Source organism: Myotis yumanensis, unplaced genomic scaffold, assembly GCF_028538775.1.
Source record: "Myotis yumanensis isolate MYYU_CA2020_CCGP unplaced genomic scaffold, mMyoYum1.0.hap1 SCAF_8, whole genome shotgun sequence".
NCBI lineage: Eukaryota > Metazoa > Chordata > Mammalia > Chiroptera > Vespertilionidae > Myotis > Myotis yumanensis.
In genome coordinates, this window is record NW_027223759.1 from 76,164,183 (window position 1) to 76,189,640 (window position 25,458).

General features: G+C 41.7%; 1 protein-coding gene across 1 annotated transcript in view; it reads right to left on the bottom strand.

The window, feature by feature from the left end:
* The window catches only part of ACMSD (aminocarboxymuconate semialdehyde decarboxylase), a 48,704-nt gene extending 41,484 nt beyond the window's left edge, over positions 1–7,220 (bottom strand). The window contains exon 1 of the mRNA XM_070423095.1: positions 7,089–7,220. Within this exon, the coding sequence (XP_070279196.1) occupies positions 7,089–7,145 (57 nt within the window). The 5' untranslated portion in view covers positions 7,146–7,220. The remainder of the gene's footprint in view (positions 1–7,088) is intronic.
* Positions 7,221–25,458: the final 18,238 nt, after the last annotated feature.

Sequence of the window (25,458 nt, forward strand, 5' to 3'; positions counted from 1 at the left end):
GGGAGAGGCACAGTTAGGCGGAAAGAGCAAAGCAGACAGGACTGCAATAAAGGGCATTTCTGAGGCAAAGAATCCTGAGCTCCATCCTTTCAAGTACCACCTTCCCATCTTCCCCTCGTATCCATGCACCACTTATTCAACATTTATACTTAAATCAATTTATTTTCTTTCCTTAAATGCATTTATTCAGGAATAAAATTCTATATCATAAAAGTGCTAGTTTTACCTTTTATCCTCATGCAGGTTGCAATTTTAAAATGAGGATTTATGTTAAAAAAATATTTGTTTCTGTACCAATTAAACGATTTCACCCACCGGGAGAACATATAAGAACCACTCTTTAGGAAATGCCATATTGGAACACTGCTCTTCAAACTGTGTGTTATGACCCATGAAATCAATTTAGTGAACAGTGAGTGACCCAGATGTTCTAAAAATACCAAACAGTGTATGTAGCAGATGGTGTTGGTGTTCCACTCATATTCCCTCCCCTTAACACTTCTGTTCACACCAGCCCTTTTGCCACTGAAGCCAACGTTGGTCAGGTCCTTCTAGTACTAGTAAACTAGTGTCCACCTCCACTCAGCAGTCCTCACCCAATGACTGAGGATGCTCCTCTATGAATACACTGAATACACTAAATCAAAGGTCTGGCTGGGGTGAGGTATACATTCTACACTTTCTTTGGATGCCTTGCTTTCCCTGTCTCTCTTCCTCATTCTACTGGTGTTTTCTAAGGTCACCTCCAAAGTAAACTTGCATTTGAATCTTTATCTCAGGGTCTGGTTCTTGGAAAACCCAAGCCAAGATAATAGAGGAATGGAATGGAATGGAATGGAGTGCAGTGGAATGGAGTGGAGAGGAGTGGAATGGAGTGGAATGGAGTGGAATGGAGTGGAATGGAGTGGAATGGAGTGGAGAGGAGTGGAATGTAGTGGAGAGGAGTGGAATGGAGTGGAGTGGAGTGGAATAGAATGGAATGGAGTGGAGTGGAGTTGAGTGGAATGGAGTGGAGTGGAGTGGAATGGACTGGAGTGGAATAGATTGATCAGAATGCCTCCCATGTGTAATTTTTCATTTCATGAAACTCTTGTTTCCATTGTATATGTGGTTGTTTGTGCCGAGTCACAGTATAAAATGTATTTCTCCTTGACAGTTATGACTAAAAAAATTTGTAAGTCTCTGCCTAAGAACATAAGTTTATGTGACTCATGTAACTATAGGTTTTTAAATCTCATTTGTTCATTCATTCATTCACTCTTCATTCATTCATTTCACAAACCCTTGTGGAATCCCACCCATGACTGGCCTTACTAGGGCAGAGAAAATAAAAGTGAAGGACAGTTCCAGCCTGTGTGCAGCACAGTCTTGAGAGGGTGGGGCTGGGTTGGGCAAGTACTTGAAAAGCCATAATCACATGTGAGATGTGCTGTGATTGAGTGATGCACAAATTCTCTGGGAGCCTGGAGGAGGGTTCTGACCCACAACTTGGGTCAGGTGGTGCCAGGGAATGGAGATCTAAAAGGTCGTTTTGGGTCAGGTTGGAGAGGAACTTCCAGAGGTCAACATTTCCATGCTCCAAAGCAGTGGCTCTCAAATTGCGATGTAAGAGGGGAGGGTATGGCAGCCAGAGACAGTGATGTGAAGCCTCCTCAACAGCTCCAGGCACCAGTGATGGGTATATGAGAAGCTGACGGTGAGTACAACTTCTCACGTGTTTTGGTTGGAGGAGACCAGCTAACAGTGGTTGGTTCTTATGTCATGATAGCGAGTTTGTCTTGAGGAAGTCAGGGCTTGGCAGATCCCTCGTCCTAGCTCTGCTCTTCCCTCCAGACTGAGAGGGGAAGTCTGGGCCTGCAGCACAGGAGTGTTTGTGCGGCTGTGACTTCGGTCGGCTCCAAAAGACTTAAGATTTGGGTCAATTTTATACCACCTGTATTCTACCTGCGACTAAGTTTTGTTCTTGAGTTACAGCTCCAAATAATCATTTTAGCCCTGGCTGGCATTGCTTAGTGGTTAGTGCATCAGCCTTGGGACTGAAGGGTCTCGGGGGTTCGATTCCCAGTCAAGGGCATGTACCTGGTTTGCAGGTTCAATCCCTGGCCCCGGTAGGGGTGCATGCTCAAGGCAACCAATGGAGGAACTTCCAGTGGTCAACATTTGCTGTGTCTTTCTCACATCACTGTTTCTCTTCCATCCTCCCTCTGTTCCTGCCTCCCTTAAAAAGAACTCTTTCTCTTTAAAAATGAAACAATGGAAAAATACTTTCAGGTGAAGATTAAAAAACAAACAAACAAAAATAACCCCACAAAAACAAATAATCAACTTAGCTCTGGATCTACCTGCTCTCCCCAAGGGATGTCAGAGGACCTGGCTCAGTGGGTTGGGCACACAAGGGAAATTGTGGACCAGGGGCCCACGTTCCTCCTCCCTGTACCCAGTTTCTCTATTGCCTGTGTCCCCCCACACTCCTCCCTTCATGCATTCAATACCCTTGTGCTCCCCCCCACCCCCGCCCGCCCCTGGATAAAGCTGTCCAAAGATAAAGCATGCTGGAGGAGGGGCTGGAATATTACTTCCTTCAGTTACACTTCAGAATGAACTCTCAAACTGGAAATTTGCCATTGAAATCTTACTTTAATGGAGAAAAAAAGTTTTTATTTTTCTTCTTTCCCTCCCTCCCTCTTTGTCTTTCATTCCTTCCTCACTCTCTTTCTTACTTTTTCTTAATTCCCTTTGGAACTTTAACCCATGCATAAATTAGCAGGTTACAAAGTATCCCATCTGGGGAAGGGCAGAGAGGCAGAGGGAGGCAGAACAGAGGGCTCTTGTCACACACAACAAACCACTTAGAAGATACTTGACTTTGTTGGAGTAATTTAACATCTCGAAGTCACCGCTTCCTTATGTGTAATTGAGTTTAACAAAACCTCAGCTGTGACATAGGGTTTTGTGGGGATTAGTGAGATAATTCATAGAAAACTATTGACACCAGACCTGGTTTATAGAAAGGCTCTCCTGGGTGCTAACAGTGATGATGGCGGTGGTGGTTATGGTGGTGACAACAGTGGTGATGGTGGTGGTGGAGGTTTTGGTGGGGATAATAGTGGCGGTCGTGGCAATGGTGGAGGTTGTGAGCGGGTAGTGGTGATGGTTGTGGTAATGAGTCTGGTGGCAGTGGTGGTACCAGTGATGGTAATGGTAGTGGTGGCAGGCAGTGATGGCAGTGGGTGGCACAGTGGTGACAGTCTATTCTATCCTTAGGTGGTAAAATAAGGCACACTAGGATCAGACACGAAGAAGCACTATGAAGGAAGGAGCCCTTTGTCACTCAGTGTTCTTCCCTCCCCTTTCTTGCAAAGCACAAAATTTGAATACTTTGTGCTTCTTCTAAGCCCCTTGCAAATACCTAACTTATTTGGGCCAACTTAATTCTGCTCCAAGCCTGGGATCCATTTAGTCCCCCAGCTCTCATCCTAGGTTGAAACAAGCCTGGGGTTGGAAATTGATGACCCTGGCGGTAACTTTGGTCCAAGCACTTGTCAGAAGGCATTTACAGTCTGAAGCTATTTGGCTGACAAGGACCAATGTCCCATAGGAATTTATGGGCATGACAAATACATAACAAATTTAAAAATTCAAGGGCATTCATTTCTCTATATAAAAGATGTGCTTCTGAATTGGGAACATATGGATCAGGTTGAGGAACTGAATGACATTTTTAATGTCTTGGGCATCTCACACATTCATAAGGTAAATGATGCACCTTGTGGGTGATGAAACCAAATATGTATTTCTTCACAGAGGTTGTTCAGAAGTTGAACTATGTCTGGGATTTTGTCTCCTAAAATCTTAGGGTGATCAAGTGTAATTAAGTTATTGCTAATGAAAGAAGATGTACATATATGTTTTTTACTAAAGGCCAGAATTTTTCGACTCCATTTAAAATTAGAAGAATCTTTGCAAGCCCTACTATTGGACACATCATTGTGGTCAGTAGAGTCTTGCTGAAGGAAAAAGCCAAAACCTTATTATCATCATTGTCTTTATGAATAATCTCATGTGGATAACCTGAAACCACTTCCACCGTGGTTTCTTAGCCACCGTGCTCCTATTTGTGACAGAGAGTGTGGGTACTGATTCATTAGAAACAATTTGATCAAGGGCCCTCTGATTCTGCTCTCTTTTTGCCTCACAGAACTTATTGTAACTCTGACTTACTAGCAAGTGAAATGAAAAGCTTTCTCAAATCCTAGTCTTTTGTAATGATTAGTTAATCATCAAGCCAGGATGTTGATTCTCCTTTTCTGTTTCTTTGTTGCATAAGGAGAGCAAGGTTTTTGAGGTGTGTCTATTAATATTTAATTTTTGAAAAGGTCAGGTTTGAAAAGAGATGTTAGTTCTTCCAAACAGGCTTCTTCCTCTAACATAAAACTAGTACTGGTTTATTCTTTTCATTCTTTTATTGGAAAGTTTAAAAAAATGGTGAGAAGCCGAAACCGGTTTGGCTCAGTGGATAGAGCGTCGGCCTGCGGACTGAAAGGTCCCAGGTTCGATTCCGGTCAAGGGCACGTACGTTGGTTGCGGGCACATCCCCAGTAGGAGATGTGCAGGAGGCAGCTGGTCGATGTTTCTCTCTCATCGATGTTTCTAACTCTCTATCTCTCTCTCCCTTCCTCTCTGTAAAAAATCAATAAAATATGTTTTAAAAAATGGTGAGAAAAGATCAGAGATGGATGCTTCAAAATATTTTGCCCCCTAAGAAACAATTGGAAGGCAAAGGAAAATCTGCTGGAACTGTTGAACTATATGAACACCAAAGAAGATCTGCTCTTAACTACTGTCACTTCAATGCTCACTCTGACCACATAGACTGAAAATGCGGAGAGAGGGAGATGGGTCCCAGCACCATTTCACGTATTTTTATTTATCCTATTCCTCCCAATTGAAAATACAGAACCGTTTTCTGCTTATTGTTTTGTCACTGGCTTGCCTGCACTCAAATGCAAAACTCTACCATATAACAGATCTGGTTGCTTGACCTGCAGGTTGGAAGCCAGGTTCCAATACCCCATGATGAACCCTACGTGGGTTTGGGGTGTGTTTGGGAGTGGGCTGGTGTCGAGGGAGGCACTTGGGGTGGGGGCGGCAAAAGGAAGCAGGGACATCCCTTATAGCAGTGCCATTCTCCTGGGTCAGCTCTCTCAGCTGGGTGTGGTGGTATTAGTGGGGTGGGGCCGCCATGATCCCACATAGCTCTGGGATTCTAGGCTCATTTCTGAGTCTCCAGGACTTTATCAATCCAGCAGTGTTAATAATATAAATCCTACAAATTTTGCAGTTAGCAAGATTTTATGTGGATCAAATTACATATTGCTCCCTGGAAGTATAAGAGTATTATGATTATTACTACTACTACTACTATCATCATCATCATCATGTGTATCTGTTATCTGCTTGCAGCTTGTGAGACTGCTAGATGGAAGCCTGGTTTATCAGGACAAAATGCTCCTTCCTCTTTGAGGCAACAGCTAGAAGATAGGAAGGGGAGGTGGGCTAAAGAGCCAGGAGAACAGGTGTTTGCTGAGTCTCCAGGCACCCATTTATGGCTATAGCCTCCCCATGCTCTGCCTCCCTCAGCTTCCTAAGCAGTTTTCACAATACCTTTAGGGCCCTGCATTAGGTGGCACTTAGAAATGACCAGCTCTTGGTGACCAGTTCTCTGCTCACACTAGAGGCAGGCTTCTGGGTGGGAGACAAGTCCTGGGAGGCGGGTTGTGGCACAGGATACAGTTTCCCCCCCAACCCCCCAACCCCTCCCCCCCCCCCCCCCCCCCCCCTTAGCAGAGGAGGAACCTTTTTAGACTGCGCTAGGTCATCCTCACAAACTTGTGAAGTTGTGTTTATGCTTTAATAAAATATGGCGAGGAAAACAGCATTCAGAACAGCAAGTTCCCAGGTAGGCACTCAGGTAGGCACTCAGTCTCCGTTTGGAGGGGAGAGTTTGATGAGGTTAGCTTTTACCATTGGCTGTAACAGGAGAGCCTTTCAAAGATGATTCAACATCATTTGTATTTTTCAATCCACAATGCCTACCACCCATCTTACCTAAAATACCAATGAACAAAGAAACACTTAAGGTTAACTTTCGTCCAGGAGTCAACTATGAGAAGAAAATTGTGTCCGCTACTTGCACAATGCACCACTCTTTAATCAGAGGTTAGGTTAATCCATTTTTCCTCACTTGGGATAAAAAAGTGAAACATTATCAGTGGTGTGAAAGTTCCAGAGAAGGCTTAAGATTGGGTAAAGTCTGATAATTAGCCTGAACAAAACTCAAGCCAATTTTAGATTTCTTTCATGTCTCCCACCTTCCTAGTGGTTTTATTCAGTTACAGTTATTCATTCAAAAGTTCTTAATGCCAAGAGGAAATACCCAACTTTGGAGAAGCACAGAGCAGAGTCTTTAGAGACACTCATTGTGCGAAGGCCTCATGTCATTTCCTCTGGGGTTTTTGATGTTCCTTCTCTCTTGTTCATAACAAGGATTTACAGCTTAAAGAACATCAAAAAGGAAAGGTTTCAGGCAGCACCCTAAAATAGACTATAAAAAAATCCATAAGTTATCTCTTGGTGCTTTTAAACCTTATTTTAAACATTTTGGAAGGGAGATATGCTGTAGAAATCCCGGAAGCCTGTCACATTCCATTTTTTAATAGTCTCTTACTTGAAACTGTAACTTTCAATTCTGTAGTTGGCATGCATCTTCCCTTCCCAGCAGCTGAATATGTTATTCAAATGGAAGTGAAACTGCCTGACTTAAATTGTCCAGAAATTTTAAAGAATGCTTCATTTAAGGGGAGAAAGGAATTTTGAGAAAGACATGTCTTTGATCAATGTTCTTTCAAAATTAATATAAAAGTTATTTTTTAAAACTAAGAAATCAGAGCTACCAAATAATTTTAAAGCATTCCTAAAGCAGAGAAACTTAACATCTAATTCCTCAAAGAAAAGCTAGGTTTATAATAGAGGCATTGAGAAACCCTGGAGAAGTTCCAAAAATAATTCAGCAAATTAGTCACCATTACCTTTTTTAGATCTGGCCATTCTTTTGGTAGAATATGATTATGGATGTCAATTTTCATCTCCACAGGATCAGAGGAGAAGCGTGTAAGGAAAGAAGTTTTGATATCAAGAGATGAGTACCATGGAGTTAATTGATTTACTTTGCCCCTTTACAGCTATCTTTAGGCCCTGGCCAGCAGGCCTGCTCAGCCAGGTCTGGGTTCACTGGAGCTGCCTTATTAAAGTTCAAAGTTCTGTTTGTCCACTTAGCTTTTGGTCAATAATTCTTTGGTAGCTAGGCTGTGTAGCACAAAATTATTTTTAAAAAGGACTGTGCTAAATCTATGAATATAGCAGGTCCCAAATGGACTAATCTTTGTTTTTAAATATTTCAACTTTATCAACATATACACAGTAAAAAATTAAGTAGCACCTGGTTAAAAGAAAAAGAAAAGAAGAAATAGTTTTCGTTGGGACTTTCTTTGAGAACTACTGGTCAAAGACCTACTGAAATTTTTAGTTAAGGTACCAGGTTGGTAATGCTCAAGTACTCCCTCCCCATCAATACCCAGAAAAATAAAATGCAAATACTTTATGGAGAAAATAATTCCAACTGATTCCCTCAGCATGCCACAGATTAAGGTCAACAAAATATTGACTCATAATAAAAAATTCTACACACATGAGGAATAAAGCCATCATGAGTGATTGTCCACAGAAATAATAATAGATTTAAACCTCCAAGCACATATATATTGGAGATATTAAACATAGAATATGAATTTATTATATATATATTTAAAATAAAAGTTTAAAAATCAACCAAGAGACTATCAACTGATTGGCCACAACAGTACCAAAATAAAACTTTCATAAAAGAAACCATAGTAATTGAAATTAAAAACTCAGTGGATGGATTAAACAACAGAGTAGACATAGTTGAAAAGAGAATTAACAAACTGGAAGAGAGACTTGCACAGAGAGATGAAGAGATTGCCCATATATAAAAGTGCCACAAAGTACAAAGGATAGAATAAGAAATTCTGAAAGGAGTCCAATCAAAGTACTAAATGAGAGGAGAGAGATATTCCAAAAGATAAGCGTTGAGATTTTTTAAGATCAGACGAGCCAACTCCATTTCTAGAAACCTTGCAATGAAACTGCAGAACACCAATAGTAAAGATTAGATCTTAGAAACTGAGAGAAAGAGAATGCCTTCAAAACTCAGTAATGAGACTGACAGCCAACTTCTCACAGGAACAATGGGAGCCATAGAACATTAGAAAAATACATTCAAAAGGCTGAGAGACATTGTCATGCTCAACTATGCCCGCCCCACCCATACTCAGAAAAAGAAAATGCATATTCTTTCTGGAGGAAATCATTCCAATTGAGCCCTCTCTGTATGCTACAGATTAACCCAGAATTGTATACCTTGTAAAATTTCATTTTAACAGTGAGGGTGAAGTAAAGATATTTTCAAATAAAACTGAGATTGCTACCAACACACCCTCACTTAAGGAATTTCTAATAATATACAGGCATACCTCAGAGGTATTGTGAGTTTGGCTCCAGATCACTGCAATAAATGATCACAATAAAGTGAGTTGCATAAACTTTTTGGTTTCCCAGTGTATATAAAAGTTATTCTTACAATATACTGTAGCCTATTAAGTGTGCAATAACATTATGCCAAAAAAAAATGTACCTACAAAATTAGATCCAGAAACTTAGAAGTATGGAACAGACTGTCGAATTGCAGAGGGAAGGTGGGTGGGAAAAGTTCACCCAAAGAACTTGTATGCATATATGTGTAACCCATGGACACAGACAATAGGGTGGCGAAGGCCTGAGGTGGAGGCAGGGGGCTGACTAGAAGTGGTGAATGGGGGGGGGGGGGGGGGACGGGGAGAGACATATGTAATATTTTCAACAATAAATATTTTTTTAAAAAGGAAAACTATTTTATTGCTTAAAACAATAATGATGTTAAACATCATCTGAGTATGCAGTGAATCATAATCTTTTTGCTGGAGGAGGGTGCTAACCTTCAATATGTATAAAGCACAGTATCTGCAAAGCACAGTGAAGTGAGGCTCGGTAAAATAAGGTCTGCCTGTGCCGGAAAGGAGGACAATCACTCCGGACACAAGGTCTGAACTGTGAGATGGAGCGGGGAGCAAAGAAACTGGTCATCATATAAGTAAATCTAAATAATGAATATTTCAAACAGTAAGACTAATGCCTGGTTTAAGGATTTAAGGCACTAGCCAACGGTTGTCCAGCCATACTATTGGCTCTTCTCTCCAAGGAATGCTCCCCTGACCGTGAATCTCATAATTTTAGCATCTTTTGCAATCTGGTTAAGCAAAGAATTTCCTAAATCATCAAGTCCTCTTCTTCTTTTTCTTACCAGTTTTTGAGCTATCTTTTTCCTCTTGCATTTTACTGTGAGCAGCAAGAAGGAATCAGGATGAACCTTCAACATTTAGCTTGGAAATCTCTTCAGCTAAATATCAGACGTCATCACTTTTACATTCTGATTCCCACACAACAATAGGACACACCGCTGAGCTAAGTTTTCTGCCACGACATAACCAGGATCTCTTTTTTCCCCCACTTTCATTCACGTTCCTCATTTCCTTCTGTGCCTTTATCAACAGCACCTTAAAAAATGTTTTCTTGATTTTAGAGAGAATGAGGGGCGGGGGAGAGAGAGAGAGAGAGAGAGAAAGAATGAGAATAGAGAGAAACATCATTGATGGGCTGCCTCCTGCACGCTCCCTACTAGGGGTAAAGCCTGAAACCTCAACAGTGCCTTTAACATGCATATTTCTACCTACAGTCTGATCAAGACAACCTAGCATTTTTCTCCCTTGCACCTCAAAGTTCTTCCAATCTCTGCCACTGCCCAATTCCAAAGCCACTTTCACAGGTACAGCAGCATGCCACTTTCAGGTACCAAAATCTGTGTTAGTTTCCAAGTGCTGCCGTCACAAACTACCACAAACTTAGTGGTTTAAACCAATACACATTTATCCTCTTATGGTTCTGGAAGTCAGAAGTCTACAGTGGTTCAGTCGTGCTGCATTCCTGAGACTGGTTCTAGAAAAGCATCTTTCCTTGCCTTTTCTTGCTTAAGGACCTCATCCTCTGTCTTCAAAGCCAGCAGCGCAGCATATTACAGACCTTCTCTCTGCTTCTGTTATCATACCACCTTCCTGAACTCTAGCTGTCCTGTCGCTCTCTTCTAAGGACTCTGTAATGAAAATGGGCCCACCCAGACACTCAGGATAATTCCCCATCTCAAGATTCTTAACATAATCCCATTCAAAGTCCTTATTCCCCTGTGAGGTAGCATTCTCACACGTTCTGGAGATTAGGACATGGACACCTTTGAGTGGGGGTGTCAGTCCACCTGCCACAATCAGACCTGGTGAAATTTCCAAAGCAACTACAAAAGAATGCATGGGTAGCCCTAGCTGGTTTGGCTCAGTGGATAGAGCGTCATTCTGCAGACTGAAGGGTCCTGGGTTTGATTCCAGTCAAGGGCACATGCCTGGGTTGCGGGCTCTATCCCCAGTAGGGGGCGTGCAGGAGGCAGCCGATCAATGATTCTCTCTCATCATTGATGTTTCTACCTCTCTCTCTCTGAAATCATTAAAAATATATTATTAAAAAAAAGAATACACAGGGAATATATAGTTTCCAAGGCAGCTAAGTGGAAAATGAAATAAGAGAAAAAGTCAGTTTAAAGAAGGCAGTAAAGTAAAAACAAAACCAAACATAAAAATGTAGGCAAATAGCAAGCACGAAACAAAACATCAGAAATAAAAAAAACTAAACCCGGCTATGTGTTCTTTATAAGAAACCTATTTCAACTATAAGGACAGAGAACGTTTGAAGGTAAAAAGGTAAGAGAAAAAGAAAAGAAGCCTATTCTACTCAAAAGCTGCGGCAGGCGTGGCTGTCATAAGTACGTCAGGGGAGTCCAAGTAAAAGAGACTGCAAAGCACAGGCCCTGTTAGGGAAAGAGGATCCCTGTAGAATAGTACATGGCTCAACCAAGCACACATCCCCACCAATTCTAAATGTGGCACACCGGGTTGCCTCAAAATATATAATGCACACATGTATTGCAAATATATATTCAACATATTTCTCCCAATTACTGGCAGGTCAGTCAAATAACAATCACCTGCAGGAGCTGCAGAGGGGGCCCCAATGCTGGGGAGCCCCGCAAGGACCTCAAACACATTCCAAAAGAGAACATTTAAGCTCCAGCTGCCCACAGAGCTCTAAACCTTTTACCACGGGGTCATTCAAGGGACCACTGTCCTATCGCCCTAACGTTCTTCCCTCTCCCTGCCTGGGCCCTCCCGGGAAGCAGACCCAGCTCAGGGAGAAGGAGACATGCCAGGTGGGAGAGAAGGTAGGTTTATGTGCCCACCGCCAGGGAGAGAAGCCTTACCTTTCAGTGAGGATTGAAGAGATTGTTAATGTATTGTGCGAGGCATTTGTACTCCTGTGACTGAGACTCAGTTTGCAATTTAAAGTGGACTTACAGATTTTTGTTTATTTATTTTTAAAAAATATGTTTTTATTGATTTCAGAGAGGAAGGGAGAGGGAGAGAGAGAGAGAGAGAAATATCAGTGATGAGAGAGAATTATTGATCAGCTGTCTCCTGCACGTCCCCCTACTGGGGATCGAGTCTGTAACCGGGACATTGCCGTGACAGGGAATCGAACCGTCACCTCCTGGTTCATGGGTCGATGTTTAGCCACTGAGCCACGCCGGTCAGGCACACATTTTTATTATATGAAAGTGGGTAGAAATGTCATGGGGCTGCATAGGTTTTCTCCCAGAGGGAGGAGAAAGACTACCTTCATTAAGCAGTACTGAAGGGAGATGTGAAATCTTTCACCTATAACAGTGGTCGGCAAACTGCGGCCCCTTGAGTGTGGCTCTTCCACAAAATACCATGTGCGGGCGCGCACGTACAGTGAGATTGAAACTTCGTGGTCACACTCAAGGGGCCAAAGAGCCGCATTTGGCTCTCGAGCCGCAGTTTGTCGACCACTGACCTATAACAACATCCAGTGAGTCCTGTGTGTTCAGTGTGCCTATAGCAGATGAAGAGCATAATGCTTTTATTTTGCTTCTAAAGACAGGCAACCTATTTTGGCTAAAAGGGCCTGAGTTTACAGGGTCCTCGTGAACAAACAGATAACAACATTCTTTCAGTTCCCACTGCAACACTAAAGGAAGTGACAACAAAAAGGAAAATTGTATAAGATCTCATCTCCACATTTTAAAAAATGAATTGTAAATCAGATGAGCTTTGTCCTGGCATTTCTTTTTTAATTTAATATTTATTGCTGACAGTTTTACAGATGTCCCCCCTATATTAGTATTGCTTTGTGGAAAAAGGCAAGATATCCTTAGCTTATTCAGTAGTTGGATTGTATAAGAATAAAAAATGGGTTAAATTAAGTCTGAGTAGCTTCCTCCTCCTGGCCCTGATCTGATGGCTATGAGTCAGCGCAGATACCAGGGTTAAACACTGTCTCTACGGCTTATTAGCTGGATGGCCTGGGAAAGTTACATGGTCTCTCTGTAAAATAGGGACAATAATAGAAATGATCTCATAGAGTTATTGAAGTATTTAACTTGAATAATATAAAACTATCAGCTATGAATTGTACCATGACACATAATCTAATTATTTCTTCGTCTGCCAGATACAAAGACTGGCAGGAAGTCTGGTATTAGTCAATTTGAGGGACCTTGCTCCCTCCTCCTGGATTATGTAAGAAGCCTGGTTTTATGTGACCCAGGACGGTGGGGTTGGGGCATGCCCTCTGTGTCACCAAGATTGTGTTTCTCCTTGACCAGGCCTGTGTGATGCCCTTGAAGATGGGCAGTTCCACTGGTTGAAAGGACCAATCCTAGAGGCTCTCATTTTAAAATAATGGAATCCTGTTCCCTCCATCTGCTCCTCTTCCAGTGGATGACAAGTCAAACTTTCCCCCATCTGTCTCTCTCTCTCTCTCTCTCACACACACACACACAATAAATCATCAAGTCTTATTCTAATCCCATTGCTTCTCTCAACCTGTTCCTCTCCAGTCTCACTTTTAGGCCTTCATCATCTCTCCTCAGACTGTTTAATCTGCCCACTAATGGTCTCTGACTCTAGTCTTGTCCCACTGTAATCAATCCCCAGGACCCTCAGCCAGTGTAGTCTTTCTAAACCACAAAATGATCACATCTCTGTCCAGCTTAACCTTTTCATGGTTTCTCATTGCCAAGTCCAAGCATGCATGAGAAACAAGGCCCCATTTGTACTTGTCCACCTCTTTTGTCTCTGTGCTTTCCACTGAGCCCTGTGCCCCAGTCCAGGGATACTTTGTATCTCCCCAAATGTAATGTATTTCCCTTTTATTTGTATTTATGGATTCTTTGACCTCTAATACCTGGAAGGACCTTTTTCTGCCAAGTGTACACCTATCCATTACTGAGCATTTAGCTTAAACATCAGCCTCTTCTGACTATACCCACCTCAAAATGGTAAAAGGGGACTACCCCCTCCTGGAAGAGTCAGTTGGGGGCATGAGTGAGTAGGGATGACCTTGACAAAGCTGTGACTGATTTCAAGTTCATCTTCAAAGGTAACAGAGTTCCTTTCTGCTACTTTTCCCCAGCCTCCAGCTTTTGCATCCGAAGACGTCTTTATCTCTCTTCCTCCTTTTCAATGCTTGCCATTTAGAGAGGAGCAGGTTTCAGCCTTTTGCACTTGAGCCTGAAGTTATGTAAACTGGGGCACCTGTTGAATCAATTAAATTTTTCAGAAAATAGCATGGGGCCAGGGTCTGTGTTTGTCTTGTCTGTTATCCTCAGTGAAAAGCAACTGGGTAGGTGCTCATGATGGTTAATTTTATGTGTTAACTTGGCTGGGCAACAGTATCCTGGTATTTGGTTAAACACTATTCTAGATGTTATTAGGAAGGGTGTTGTGTGTGTGTGGGTAGGGGTGGGGGGCGGGTAACATTTGAGACAATAGATTTTGAGAAAAGCAGATTACCCTCCATCATGTTGGAGGGCTGGCTTCTTCTTCTTCTTTAATCTTTATTGTTGAAAGTATTACATATGTCCCTTTTCTCTCCCAGTAGTCCTCTCCCAGCCTGTCCCCGCCCCCCAGCCTGGGCCTTCATCCTCCCTTCCCCCATTGTCTGTGTCCATTGGTTATTTTATGCTCATATGCATACACATTCTTTGGTTGATTCCCCCCCCCATCCCCCATTCCCCCCACCCCCACCACAGTTTTCTAATCCACTCATCTGCTGATGGGCACTTAGGCTGTTTCCAGATCTTAGCTATGGTAAGTTGTGCTGCTACGAACATAAGGGTGCATATATTCTTTCTGACTGGTGTGTCTGATTTCTTAGGATATATTCCTAGAAGTGGGATCACTGGGTCTCATGGGAGTTCCATTTTTAATTTTTTTGAGGAAACTCCCTAATGTTTTCCACAGTGGCTGCACCAGTTTGCATTCCCACCAGCAGTGTACCAGGGTTCCCTTTTCTCCATAACTTCATCAACGCTTGTCGTTTGTTGATTTGTTGATGATAGCCATTCTGACAGGTGTGAGATGGTACCTCATTGTTGTTTTGATTTGCAACTCTCAGATGATTAGTGACTTTGAGCATGTTTTCATATGCCTCTTGGCCTTCTGTATGTCCACTTTGGAGAAGTGTCTATATAGATCCTGTGCCCAATTTTTAATTGAATTGTTTTTCTTCCTTTTATTACGTTGTATGAGTTTCCTAAAAATTTTGGAGATTAACCCTTTATTGGATGTATCATTGGCAAATATGTTCTCCCTTGCAGTGGGCTCTCTTGTTATTTTGCTGATGGTTTCTTTTTCTGTGCAGAAACTTTATTTTAATGTAGTCCCATTTGTTTATTTTCTCCTTAGTTTCCATTGCCCTAGGAGATGTATTGGTAAACATATTGCTACGAGAGATAACTGAGATTTTGCTGCCTATGGTTTCTTCTAAGATTTTCATGATTTCGTGTCTTACATTTAAGTCCTTTGTTCGTTTTGAGTTTATCTTTGTGTGTGGTGTGAGTTGGTGATCTAGTTTCATTTTTTTGCATGTATCTGTCCAATTTTCCCAGCACCATTTATTGAAGAGACTGACTTGACTCCATTGTGTGCTCTTGCTGGAGGGCTGGCTTCTTCTAATCATTTGAGGCCATAATATAAAAATCATTGGCTCCCAGGCAGTGAAAGAAAAATACCACATGATCTCACTCATTTATGGATAATAAAGACCATTATAACCTGATGAACAAAAAGATAGATACAGAGGCAGAGAAGCATCGAACAGACTGTCAAATTACAGCGGGAAGGCTGGGGAGGATGCGGGGTGGGGGTGGGGGCAAGAGATTAACTGAAGGACATTATGCATGCATATAAGCATAACCAATGGACGCAAGACAGGGGGAGGGTGGGGGGGGGGCGGAGAGGTGAGGGCATGTGCCCGGGGGCGGGGGGGGGGGGGGGGGGGCGGGGAGGAGGGGGGGTAGGGGAGGCCAGGGAAGCTCAATGGGGGAAAAAAGGAGACAGATGTACTACTATTTGTAACACTTTAAGCAATAAAATAAAATTTAAAATCATTGGCTCCCTGAATAAAGGGGAATTCTGCTAGCCTTCAGACTGACTGCAGCATCAACTCTTCCCTGGACCTCTAACCTGCTGGCCTACCTTGCAGACTTTGAACTTGCCCACTTCCACAATCACATGAACTAATTCCTTAAAATTACATATATATGGAGAGAGATTTTTACATATGTGCATATATACACACATTTCATTGGTTCTGTTTCTCAGGAAATCTTGACTAGTACAATGCATTATAAGTGCTTCATGAATACTTGGTGACCTAATTAATAAGTAAATAAACATGAATAAGTGGATAAAATGTCTTTAGGAGCATTTCCATCCAAGCCTCATGTGGAACTGCTGTATGAACGATTTCAGTCCTTATTCAGTATCATGCAGCAACAAGGGCTACTCCCAGTGTTTCCATAAATCCTGTGGCTCTTTTTATACTTGGAAAATTAGGTGTTCAAGGGTAAAAAGAGAAGCCAGCGCTTGGATTTTAAAAGCCTCAGCCTTTTTGGTTGATGGAAAGACTTTGAGCCATAGATCTAGGAGGATTTAGGGCTGAGACCAAATTTCCCCGCTGGTGATGAAATAAAGACCTCCGAGGCCAGGTAGAAGGGAGTCAGAGAAGGAGGGTGAGTGTGTGTTGATACTGTGGTTCCTGAGGAGGGCATCCCTATGCCTGCCATCCACAGGCAAGCCTGGGCGTAAGGCGGAGGAAGACACCCCAGGTAGCTCTCAAGATCTTGATCTGGTAGTAGAGGGGACCTATGCCTTGATTCCTAAGCAGTGCCTGAGATGGTGGCAAAGAAATGTGGTTAAAGTTATACCAGGACAGGGAAGCTTTAGATATAAAGGCAGAGTGCTCAAGGCTGAGCAAGGCAAAAGACCACAGAGTGATCCCCAAAGAAGGACAGAAGCAGCTGAAAGCAAGCCAGTCATGAAGGAGTCTTGTGGTGAGGGATGAGGGGTGAGGAAGCAGGCATCCGCATGTGCTGGTTATGGAAAGAAGATATTTCCGCATATGCCAATATAGACAGGGACCCAAACCAGATACTATTTCTGTCTTGTAATGCCTCGGGATTTTAGAGCATGGACTATAGCAAAGACTTACAAACTTTGTTACCTTGAGCAAATTACTTAATTCTCTACGTATTAATTTGTAAAATAGGACAATAGAACCTACCTTGGGCTGTTGTAAGGATCAAATGAGTTAAGACATGGAAGGCATATAGAACAATGCCTACCTTAGAATAAGTGGTAGGGGATCATCATTATTTTTCATAATATTATTGTCATATAGGCCCACCAGCATTTAGATAAAATGTCAAGGAAAATGGATGGGTAAGAGAAATCTTGAAATAACTGAGATTAAGCTTCTGCCATCTGAAAGCATAAAGATTTCGTATTAATAATTGAGAGGTATTATAAAAAAGTAGAGTAACTTACATTTCTTTTCATACATTCATACAAGGACACACCTGAAATTTTGCAAACTCAACTAGGCACCCCAGGTGTTATTATATGGGTAGGGAGTTTTGGGGGGAGGTTTGGATTGATAATTCCATCCTGTATATTATTGATGGATATGAAACCCCTGAGGAGGCATGGAGACCAGAGTATAGACCAGTGATGGCGAACCTTTTGAGCTCGGCGTGTCAGCATTTTGAAAAACCCCAACTTAACTCTGGTGCCATGTCACATATAGAAATTTTTTGATATTTGCAACCATAGTAAAACAAAGACTTGTATTTTTGATATTTATTTTATATATTTAAATGCCATTTAACAAAGAAAAATCAACCAAAAAAATGAGTTTGCGGGTCACCTCTGACACGCGTGTCATAGGTTCGCCATCACTGGTCTAGATGGAGAGCTAGCTCACTAGGGGGAAAGGGGCTTTGAGTAATGGGGACCAGGGACCAGGTGGGAAGTTGCTCAGAGGACAGGGAGTGATGGAAATCAGAGTAAAGGTAGAAGGTTAGTTTTGTAGAAGAGTATCCTCTGTCATTTTAAGAGTGAAGGGAAGGATGAAAGGATAGGATGAGGCCAAGAGTGTTGAATCAAAGGCAATCAACCATCAGGAACTACTAGTATCTATGGTTTTTTTAAGGTAGGAAGTTAGATCATCCACTGAGACAGGGTTAGAGATGTTAAACAAAAGGAACAGCTATAAAATCGCATTTGAGTGGTTTGCTAGGTGAGCAGCATAGGGGCTACAGTGAGCAGACTTTAAGAATGTTTCATGGATAACCACCTGAAACACGCAAAATAATTTTTTAGTCCAGAAAAAAATGCAGCCAAAATGCACACTGTATTTCTATTAGAGGAGTGGGATTCTGAATGAGTTTTTATCTCTGCATTTAAAAAATATTTTATAATGAAGTTGTAATACTCTGATATTTGGAAAGGTTTAAAATATATATATATATATATATATATATATATATATATATTTAAAAATGTGATGTTTCACATTGTCAGTGTTCTCAAAAGTCACCATAACTAATGTCATCTTGACCATGAAACACAGTGGTTTGTCTTCTCTGAGCAGTTTAAGTTAATCTAATGTTTGTTTCATCTCACTCTGAGAGACACAGTATAGCTTACCCATTTGCTTCAATGATTGAGACAATAATTTCACAGCAACATACATTCTATTCCAGTAAAAACATATTTTTTAATCAATTGCAGGAATCGAGAATTAAGATTCAATCCAAGATTTCCTTTGATTACATTAGCATTTGCCAGATCAGAGTAATTTAATAAGATTCTACACTGGTAGAAAGAACTATGCCTACTGGAACTCAGGAAAAAGGATCGGCTCACTCTAAATTAGATTTATGAGTGTCAGCCTAAAAGCTAGTACACTTGAATTTTAGTCCTTTTTTTTCACTCTAACTTGACTGAGAGAACAGCTCTCCTTTTTGAGTAAGCCTCTTCACTCACTATTGCCATAATTAATACTTAATTCAGAAATGAGGTGGTAGGCATTTACATAATGGGGATTATGTGCTATTCACTCATAATGGCAATGTGAGGGTTGTCAATCACTGCACATTCTCGCGGTGCTGTGGGAGGAGGAGCAGAAATGAATGAATGTGAAATCCATCACCCGAAGTGTGTTTAAAAAAGAATGAATTCCACTCTAGACTTATTTAGAGCTCAGGTGATAGAAAATAATAACTTATCCTGTGGGGTTGCAGATGATTTGAGCAAAACCAGAGGTTCTCAATCTTAAACCCCAAATAGTAATTACTTGGCGAAATTTAAAAATACTGACCTGCCACCCTCCCTGCCCCTGCCCCTGTTCAGGGAAGCCTACTAGTAATTAAATTTGAATTCATAAATAATGAATAATATTTTAGTAGAAATATATCCCAAATATTTCATGGGACATACTTATACTTAAAAAATAATGATTCCTCTGAAATTCAAAGTGAACCGTGAGTCCTGCAGTTTTCCTTGCTAAATCTGACAGCTTTCTCTGCCCCCATTCAGATTCAGAATTGACAGGTCTGGATTTTTGAAAGCCCTCCGGTGATTTTAATGTACACCCAACTTCCGTAACACTGGGCTAAACCTTAAAAGGCCTCCTCTACAAACAGGTTGGCAGAAGGCAAATTAAGAACAGGAGGGAGAAGGATGGGAAATGATTGTTAAGACAGTTTGGTAGAACCATCACAACTCCTTTAAAGTCTTCTAGTTTGCTGTCCTACCTTCTATGTATTTTTCTATACTTGTTATAACTGACTGAGAGCAATCATGGTGCCTGCTGCATCCACAGCCCCTTCTGAACCATACCCTGATGCGAGTGGGCAGTCTGGGTGGCTCTGCAGGCCATGCTCTGCATCAGTGACCCTCCCCCTCCCCCTCCCAAACCGTGGCCTCTGGGCCAGGGATGAATCTGAGGGAGACCGTGGCCTGCGAGGTGGTGTGGTACAGAGTTCTGCCCAACGGGGTGATGATGATTAAATTAGACCAGACACAGTCTCTTGGTGCATTTTATTTCTGGGTACAGAGCATCAGATGTTTGGTAATGGAAGCAGAATCCATTGAAATAGGTCAGTGGCTCTCAAACATAGTGAGCCGAATATTAATTAAATATGATCAATACTATTACTTAAATATTATTCAGAACATTAATTAAATATTATTAAAACACAGGATTTTGGGCTCCACCCCAGAGTTTCTGGTTCAGTAGGTCTGGGCTGCAACCCATGAGTTTGCATTTCTAACATATTTCCAGGGCTGCTGCTTTAGATTCAGGGGCCACACTTTGAGGATTCTGGGTTAGCTTATGCTACAGTAACAAACAAGCTCCAGATCTCAGTGGATGAAGGAAACAGAGGTTTATTTCTTGTCCGGGCCGGCTGTTCAGCCAACGTGGCTGTGCGCCACGTTGCACAGTGTCAGTTTCCTCAGTCTGAGAGGCAGACGCAGTAGCCACTCTGAAACGGCAGGAAGAAGGGTGAAGCACACCCTGACTCTTAGAGTTTCCCTGCAAGTGGCATGTGTCACGTCCACTCAGTTTTTCTGGCTAAAGAAAATCATACATCCACGCGTAACTTCTAGTGGAGCATGTAACATAATCTCATCATTTGCTTAGAAGGAGAGAAAAAATATTTGCTCGAATGACAATACAGATACGGAAGCTAAAAACAACACACAGAAACAGAACAGCATGCAGGTGGCATGAGAGCACTGGAGTCATGAGTGAGGAAAACCCTGGCTGGTTGGTTGGTAGAGGCAAGAGTAATTAGAGACAGAGCTGTACATGAACAATCGCATGATGCTGATGATGGTTGCTGATGACGGATGCTGATGGTGGTTGCTGATGATGGTTGCTGGTAATTGTCAAAGCTACTTTTGGTTCTGAACCATGTCCTGGTCACCACGGATGTGTTAATATGACTGCGCCATGTCCCTATGAGATTACCAAGATCCTTACTCCACATACACCTACAAGCTCATGAAGCCTTCACCCAGGACATCACATTGCCAAGTCACCACCAACAAAGCATATCCCAGCAATTAAATGTAATTTCAAAGTAACCTGAGTCTCCCACGTGTATTTCTCAAACACCATGAAGGGGACCATAGACCAAAATAAAATATCTTCAAATTTCTTTAAATATTTTTTTCCATATAAAGCCCCCAATTCTTCCCTAGCCCCCACCTTTGGATTTCTAGGGTTTCTCCTCCTCTTCCTTTTATTCCAGTTGTGCATCACAAAATCCCAAAGGTCTGATTTAGCAAAACAGGGGTGGGGACCAGCCTCAGCAGGCTCAGTCTGAATCTGCGATGGTGGTGGGAGAGGAGAAGGTCTGGGTGTAACAACCTGGCCCACCGCATCCTCACATTACATTAAGTGCCTGAGAAACATTCAGTTCCTTGTGATCAACAGAGTTCAAACAACTTGGACATGGATTTTCATACCAGGACGGAATGATTTCTAAGGTACAAAGTGTATGTGCAGGACTTAAATATTCTGACATGTCCCTATGAGATTCCCAAGATCCTTATTCCACATACACCTACATTAACAACAAAAAGGAAAATGGTATTTTTTTTATCATTGCTCAACTGCTCATCTTTCAAATTTGAGCTTAGATAGATCCAAACATCCCAAATGCGCTGAGATTCTGTGTGTAGTCTAGTTGCTTATCCCACCCACTGTTTGCTTGAATTTACCATGAACCATGTGATTCTTTCTCTTTACTATTTTCTCCTGGTCACTAAGTGATGGATTGGCCTGAGCCCTGAATTTTGTCCGTTTCCCAGGATCACTTTTGTGAACACATCTAGGGGCAGGCAGTGTTTCTCTTGACCTTGAGAAAGAGGCTCCCTTCCCTGTGCCCCATGCGTTAATAGGCTTTGATACTGCCTGCCTCTGGGTGAGCAGTCCCAAAGACCAAGGGACCATGCCTACATGCAGCCCTCCCTCTCACCATTTAGACCACAGCCCGGGAATTCCCAATGGCCCTGGGCTTGCTTCTAGGGTTGTGTGAGCCTCATCCTGGGTCATCCTCCCAAGGACAGAATGTGCCATGGAATGCATATTCCCAGGCCCAAAGAGTGGCCAAGGGGTGGCTGTTTGGGGTGTAAAGGAGCTTGGTCATGTGGTTGGGAGTTTGAGGTCCATTGTGGATGGAAGGGAATTAGAAGTGAGGAGAGAAAGGGCAATGTTTGTGGGCCAGAGGCCAGAGCTGTCTGCAGTATCATGTTTGGGCACAGACAGAACTTCTATGAGTCCGAGAATTTTAACTTCAAACTTCTTGGCCTTTCACATAGTTCTGAAGGTGTATTTGTCAAGGTAGGTAGATAGAAAATATTTTATCTGACAACTTGGCTTACAACTTATAGTCATAAATATAGCAGATAGGCCTTCATTTATGTCCTTGCCCCAGACCCTGACCTGGCCTGGCAGGCAGGTGGAGAACTCAAGAGGCTGGGACCCAGATCTTGGCCTGAAATAAAAGGAAGAACCTGTCAATTTGATTCTATGGTGCAAACACTGATGAGACGATTTGACTACCTAATTTTACAAATTAAAAAAAACAATGGATTGCCCTGACCAGTGTGGCTCAGTTGGTTGAGCATTGTCCTGTGCACCAAAAGGTTGCTTATTTGATTTCCAATCAAGGCACATCCTTGGGTTGCTGGCTCCATCCCTGGTGGAGGCATGCAGGGGGCAGTCAATGGATGTTGCGCTCTCACATCAATGTTTCCCTCTCTCCCTCTCCCTCTCTCTCTAAAAATCAACAAACTATTAAATAGTAAACAAACAAACAAATAAACAAACAAATAAATAAGGATTGTCCTGAAATCAAGTTCTCTGAAGCATCACAGATAAGACTGGCCAAAAAAATAAAAATAAAGAAACAAAACTAAAAAACCAAAACTTCATACTCCACTTAGCCAGCGTGGCTTTCACTTTTGTCTGTCAACAACTTGTTTGTGATGTACTGTATTGTGATATTAAGAGCACCAATGCTAGATGTTGACAACATGGTTTCTAGGCTCCAGGAGGTCAATTTTTCTGCTTACAAGCTGAGTGACCTCAAGCAAGTTTCATCCTCTCTGAGCTCCAGCTTCTTCATCTGTAAATAGAATAAGGATCCATACCTTACATGGGTGTTGAGATGGTTTAATAAGAAAGGCCTGGAAGGGCTGGGCACATAACATGTGTTCAATAAGGGGTGGCTGCTGCCACTACTGCTCTTTTCACTTTTATTGCTACTGTTATCATTAATTGTGCTACCTTAGGCCCATAAGCAACTTCAACTCATTTTAAAATTAATTATAAAAATAGGGTAGCACATTCACATTGTTAAAAAACAAGACATATAGAGATGTACATTGAACAATCTTTCTCCTACCTCTCTTACCATTCACCTCATTCCAAACAGCTCTGTATTCTATAGGTTTTAGTGTATTTTCATAGTATTTCTTTATTCAAATATAAGCAAATATGAAATATATTCTTTTTCCATTTTCATACATAAAAGGTAGCATGCCATATATACTCTTGTGGACGGTGCTTTTGCTTACTTAATATATCTTGGAGATCTTTTCATGTCAGTATGTAGAAAGTCTCCTCATGCTTTTTCACAGTTGCGTAGTATTCCACCATGGTGCTTATTTCATTATGCCCCTAGAGATAAACAATTGGATTGTTTCCAATGTTTTGCTCCAATGAACAATGCTGCTGTGAATGAAATTGAACGTGTGTGATTTCATGCAAGTAGGTCAATCTGTAGGATTGTGGAGTAAATGCATTGTGATTTTGATAGGTAATGCCATGGTGTCCTTCATGGAGGTTGTACCATTTTACACTCCCTCCAGAATGTGAGGTTTAAGTCATATGAACTTTTCACTCATATACATCAGTTAAATAGGACCAATAATGATGCCCAATTACTAGTATATTTGTTTCTGGCTGCTGCTATAATACTTATCACAAACTTAGTTGCTTTAAACAGCAAAAATTTATTATCTGGTAACTATGGACATCAAGCATCCAGGATGGGTCTTGGTGGGCTAAAATGGAGGCACTGGCAGTGTCTCATTCCTTCAGGAGGCATGGGAGAGAATCTGCTCCTTTGCCTCTTCCAGCATCTCCAGGTTCCCACATTCCTTGGCCTGTGCCCTGCATCACTTCAATCTCTGCTTCCAGTGCACATTTTCTCTTCTGATTCTCTTGTCTCCCCCTTATATGGACTTGAGATCACATTGAGTTCACCCAGATTATTCAGGATGATTTCCTCATCTAATATTCTTAATTACAGCAATGAAGTCCCTTTTGCCATGTAAGGTAACATTCACAGGTTTGGGGATTAGGATGTAGACTTCTTCAGGGGTCATTATTCTTCCTACACAAACACCTACTGCACAGGGTGTCAGGAGAGTCAAGGTAGAGAAGTCACCTGTGAAAAGCTGTCTCCTTGTCTGTCTCCTCCACTAGAATATAAGAAAAGATGTGCTGTGTTTGGTTCAGCAATTTAGTATCTATTAGGTCAGAGTAAACCTTCTATATAATTGTTTTATATTTTACACTAGAGGCCCAATGCATGAAATCCGTGCTTGGCCCCTGCTACTGCAGCAGCCACGGGCCTCTGTTGCCTCTGCCTCTTCTGCCTCAGCCCCTGGCCTGCTGGTCTAATTAGCATATTATGCTTTTATTATTATAGCTATCTTATACTTACATTTAAGTTTTAACATATGAAAGAATGAGTGAGATTCTTTGAAAAAAAAAAGTAAAGCATTATGCAAAAAAGCTTTTTTTTTCCATTAAAAAAGGGGATCTGGAAAGCTTGTCTTATTAGACAAAGATTAGTGTTAAAGATAACTGTGAACTCTAGAGCTGTTATTTTGTAAAATTTTGTGAATCAGTAATATGATCTGTTCTTATTCAAAACATATGTTGTATCTCTAAGTGAAGAAAATGCATCTGCCCATCTTAAATTTTTTTTTTCAGTTTCAAATTAACATGCAAATAGTCTGTCCCTCTTTTCCAGGCTCCTGTCACTGAGTCACATGTCCATGGACCAAGGAACAGACAGGAATAAAGCTGAGAATACACAAGCAGGGAAGGACTCAGTTTCTGTGAATTGAATGGAAGAAACTATTACAGGAGAAACTGGAAGTGATGGCACCTCTAGGAAAAACGCCATGTGTGTCCACCTCTTACCTACCTGTCTAGGTTTTCACCATGGTGTTTTCTTCTCATCACTTCACTCATACATCGTTCCTTCATTATAAAGACAAAGGCTGACCAAGCCTGACTTCCAAATACCTTGACTTTGTGGGGAATAGGTAACTATTGTGTAGTGATGAAATACATGGGCTCTGGGGACTGCAACCTGGGTTTGGAGCCCAAGTCCAGTACAAAATGATCTTGAGTAAAGTATGTAACCTCCCTAAACCCACCATTTTTTAAATCCAGTGGATAAATGACAATGGATAATGATAGTACTTCTCTCATAGAATTGACATAAAGAACAAATGACATAATATTTGTGATTTGCTTAGCTTAATGCCTTGGTAAGTGCCAGCTACTGTTCTTATTATTATCAGTCACTCTTATTATCTGTCATACGGTCAAAAGAGGTTTGATATCATCAATGAACTACAGTACCCCTGACATCTCAATGGCAACCATTCCATTTGGACCAAACCATCCTTTCCTTGACCAAACCACTTTCTCACTATCCATTGC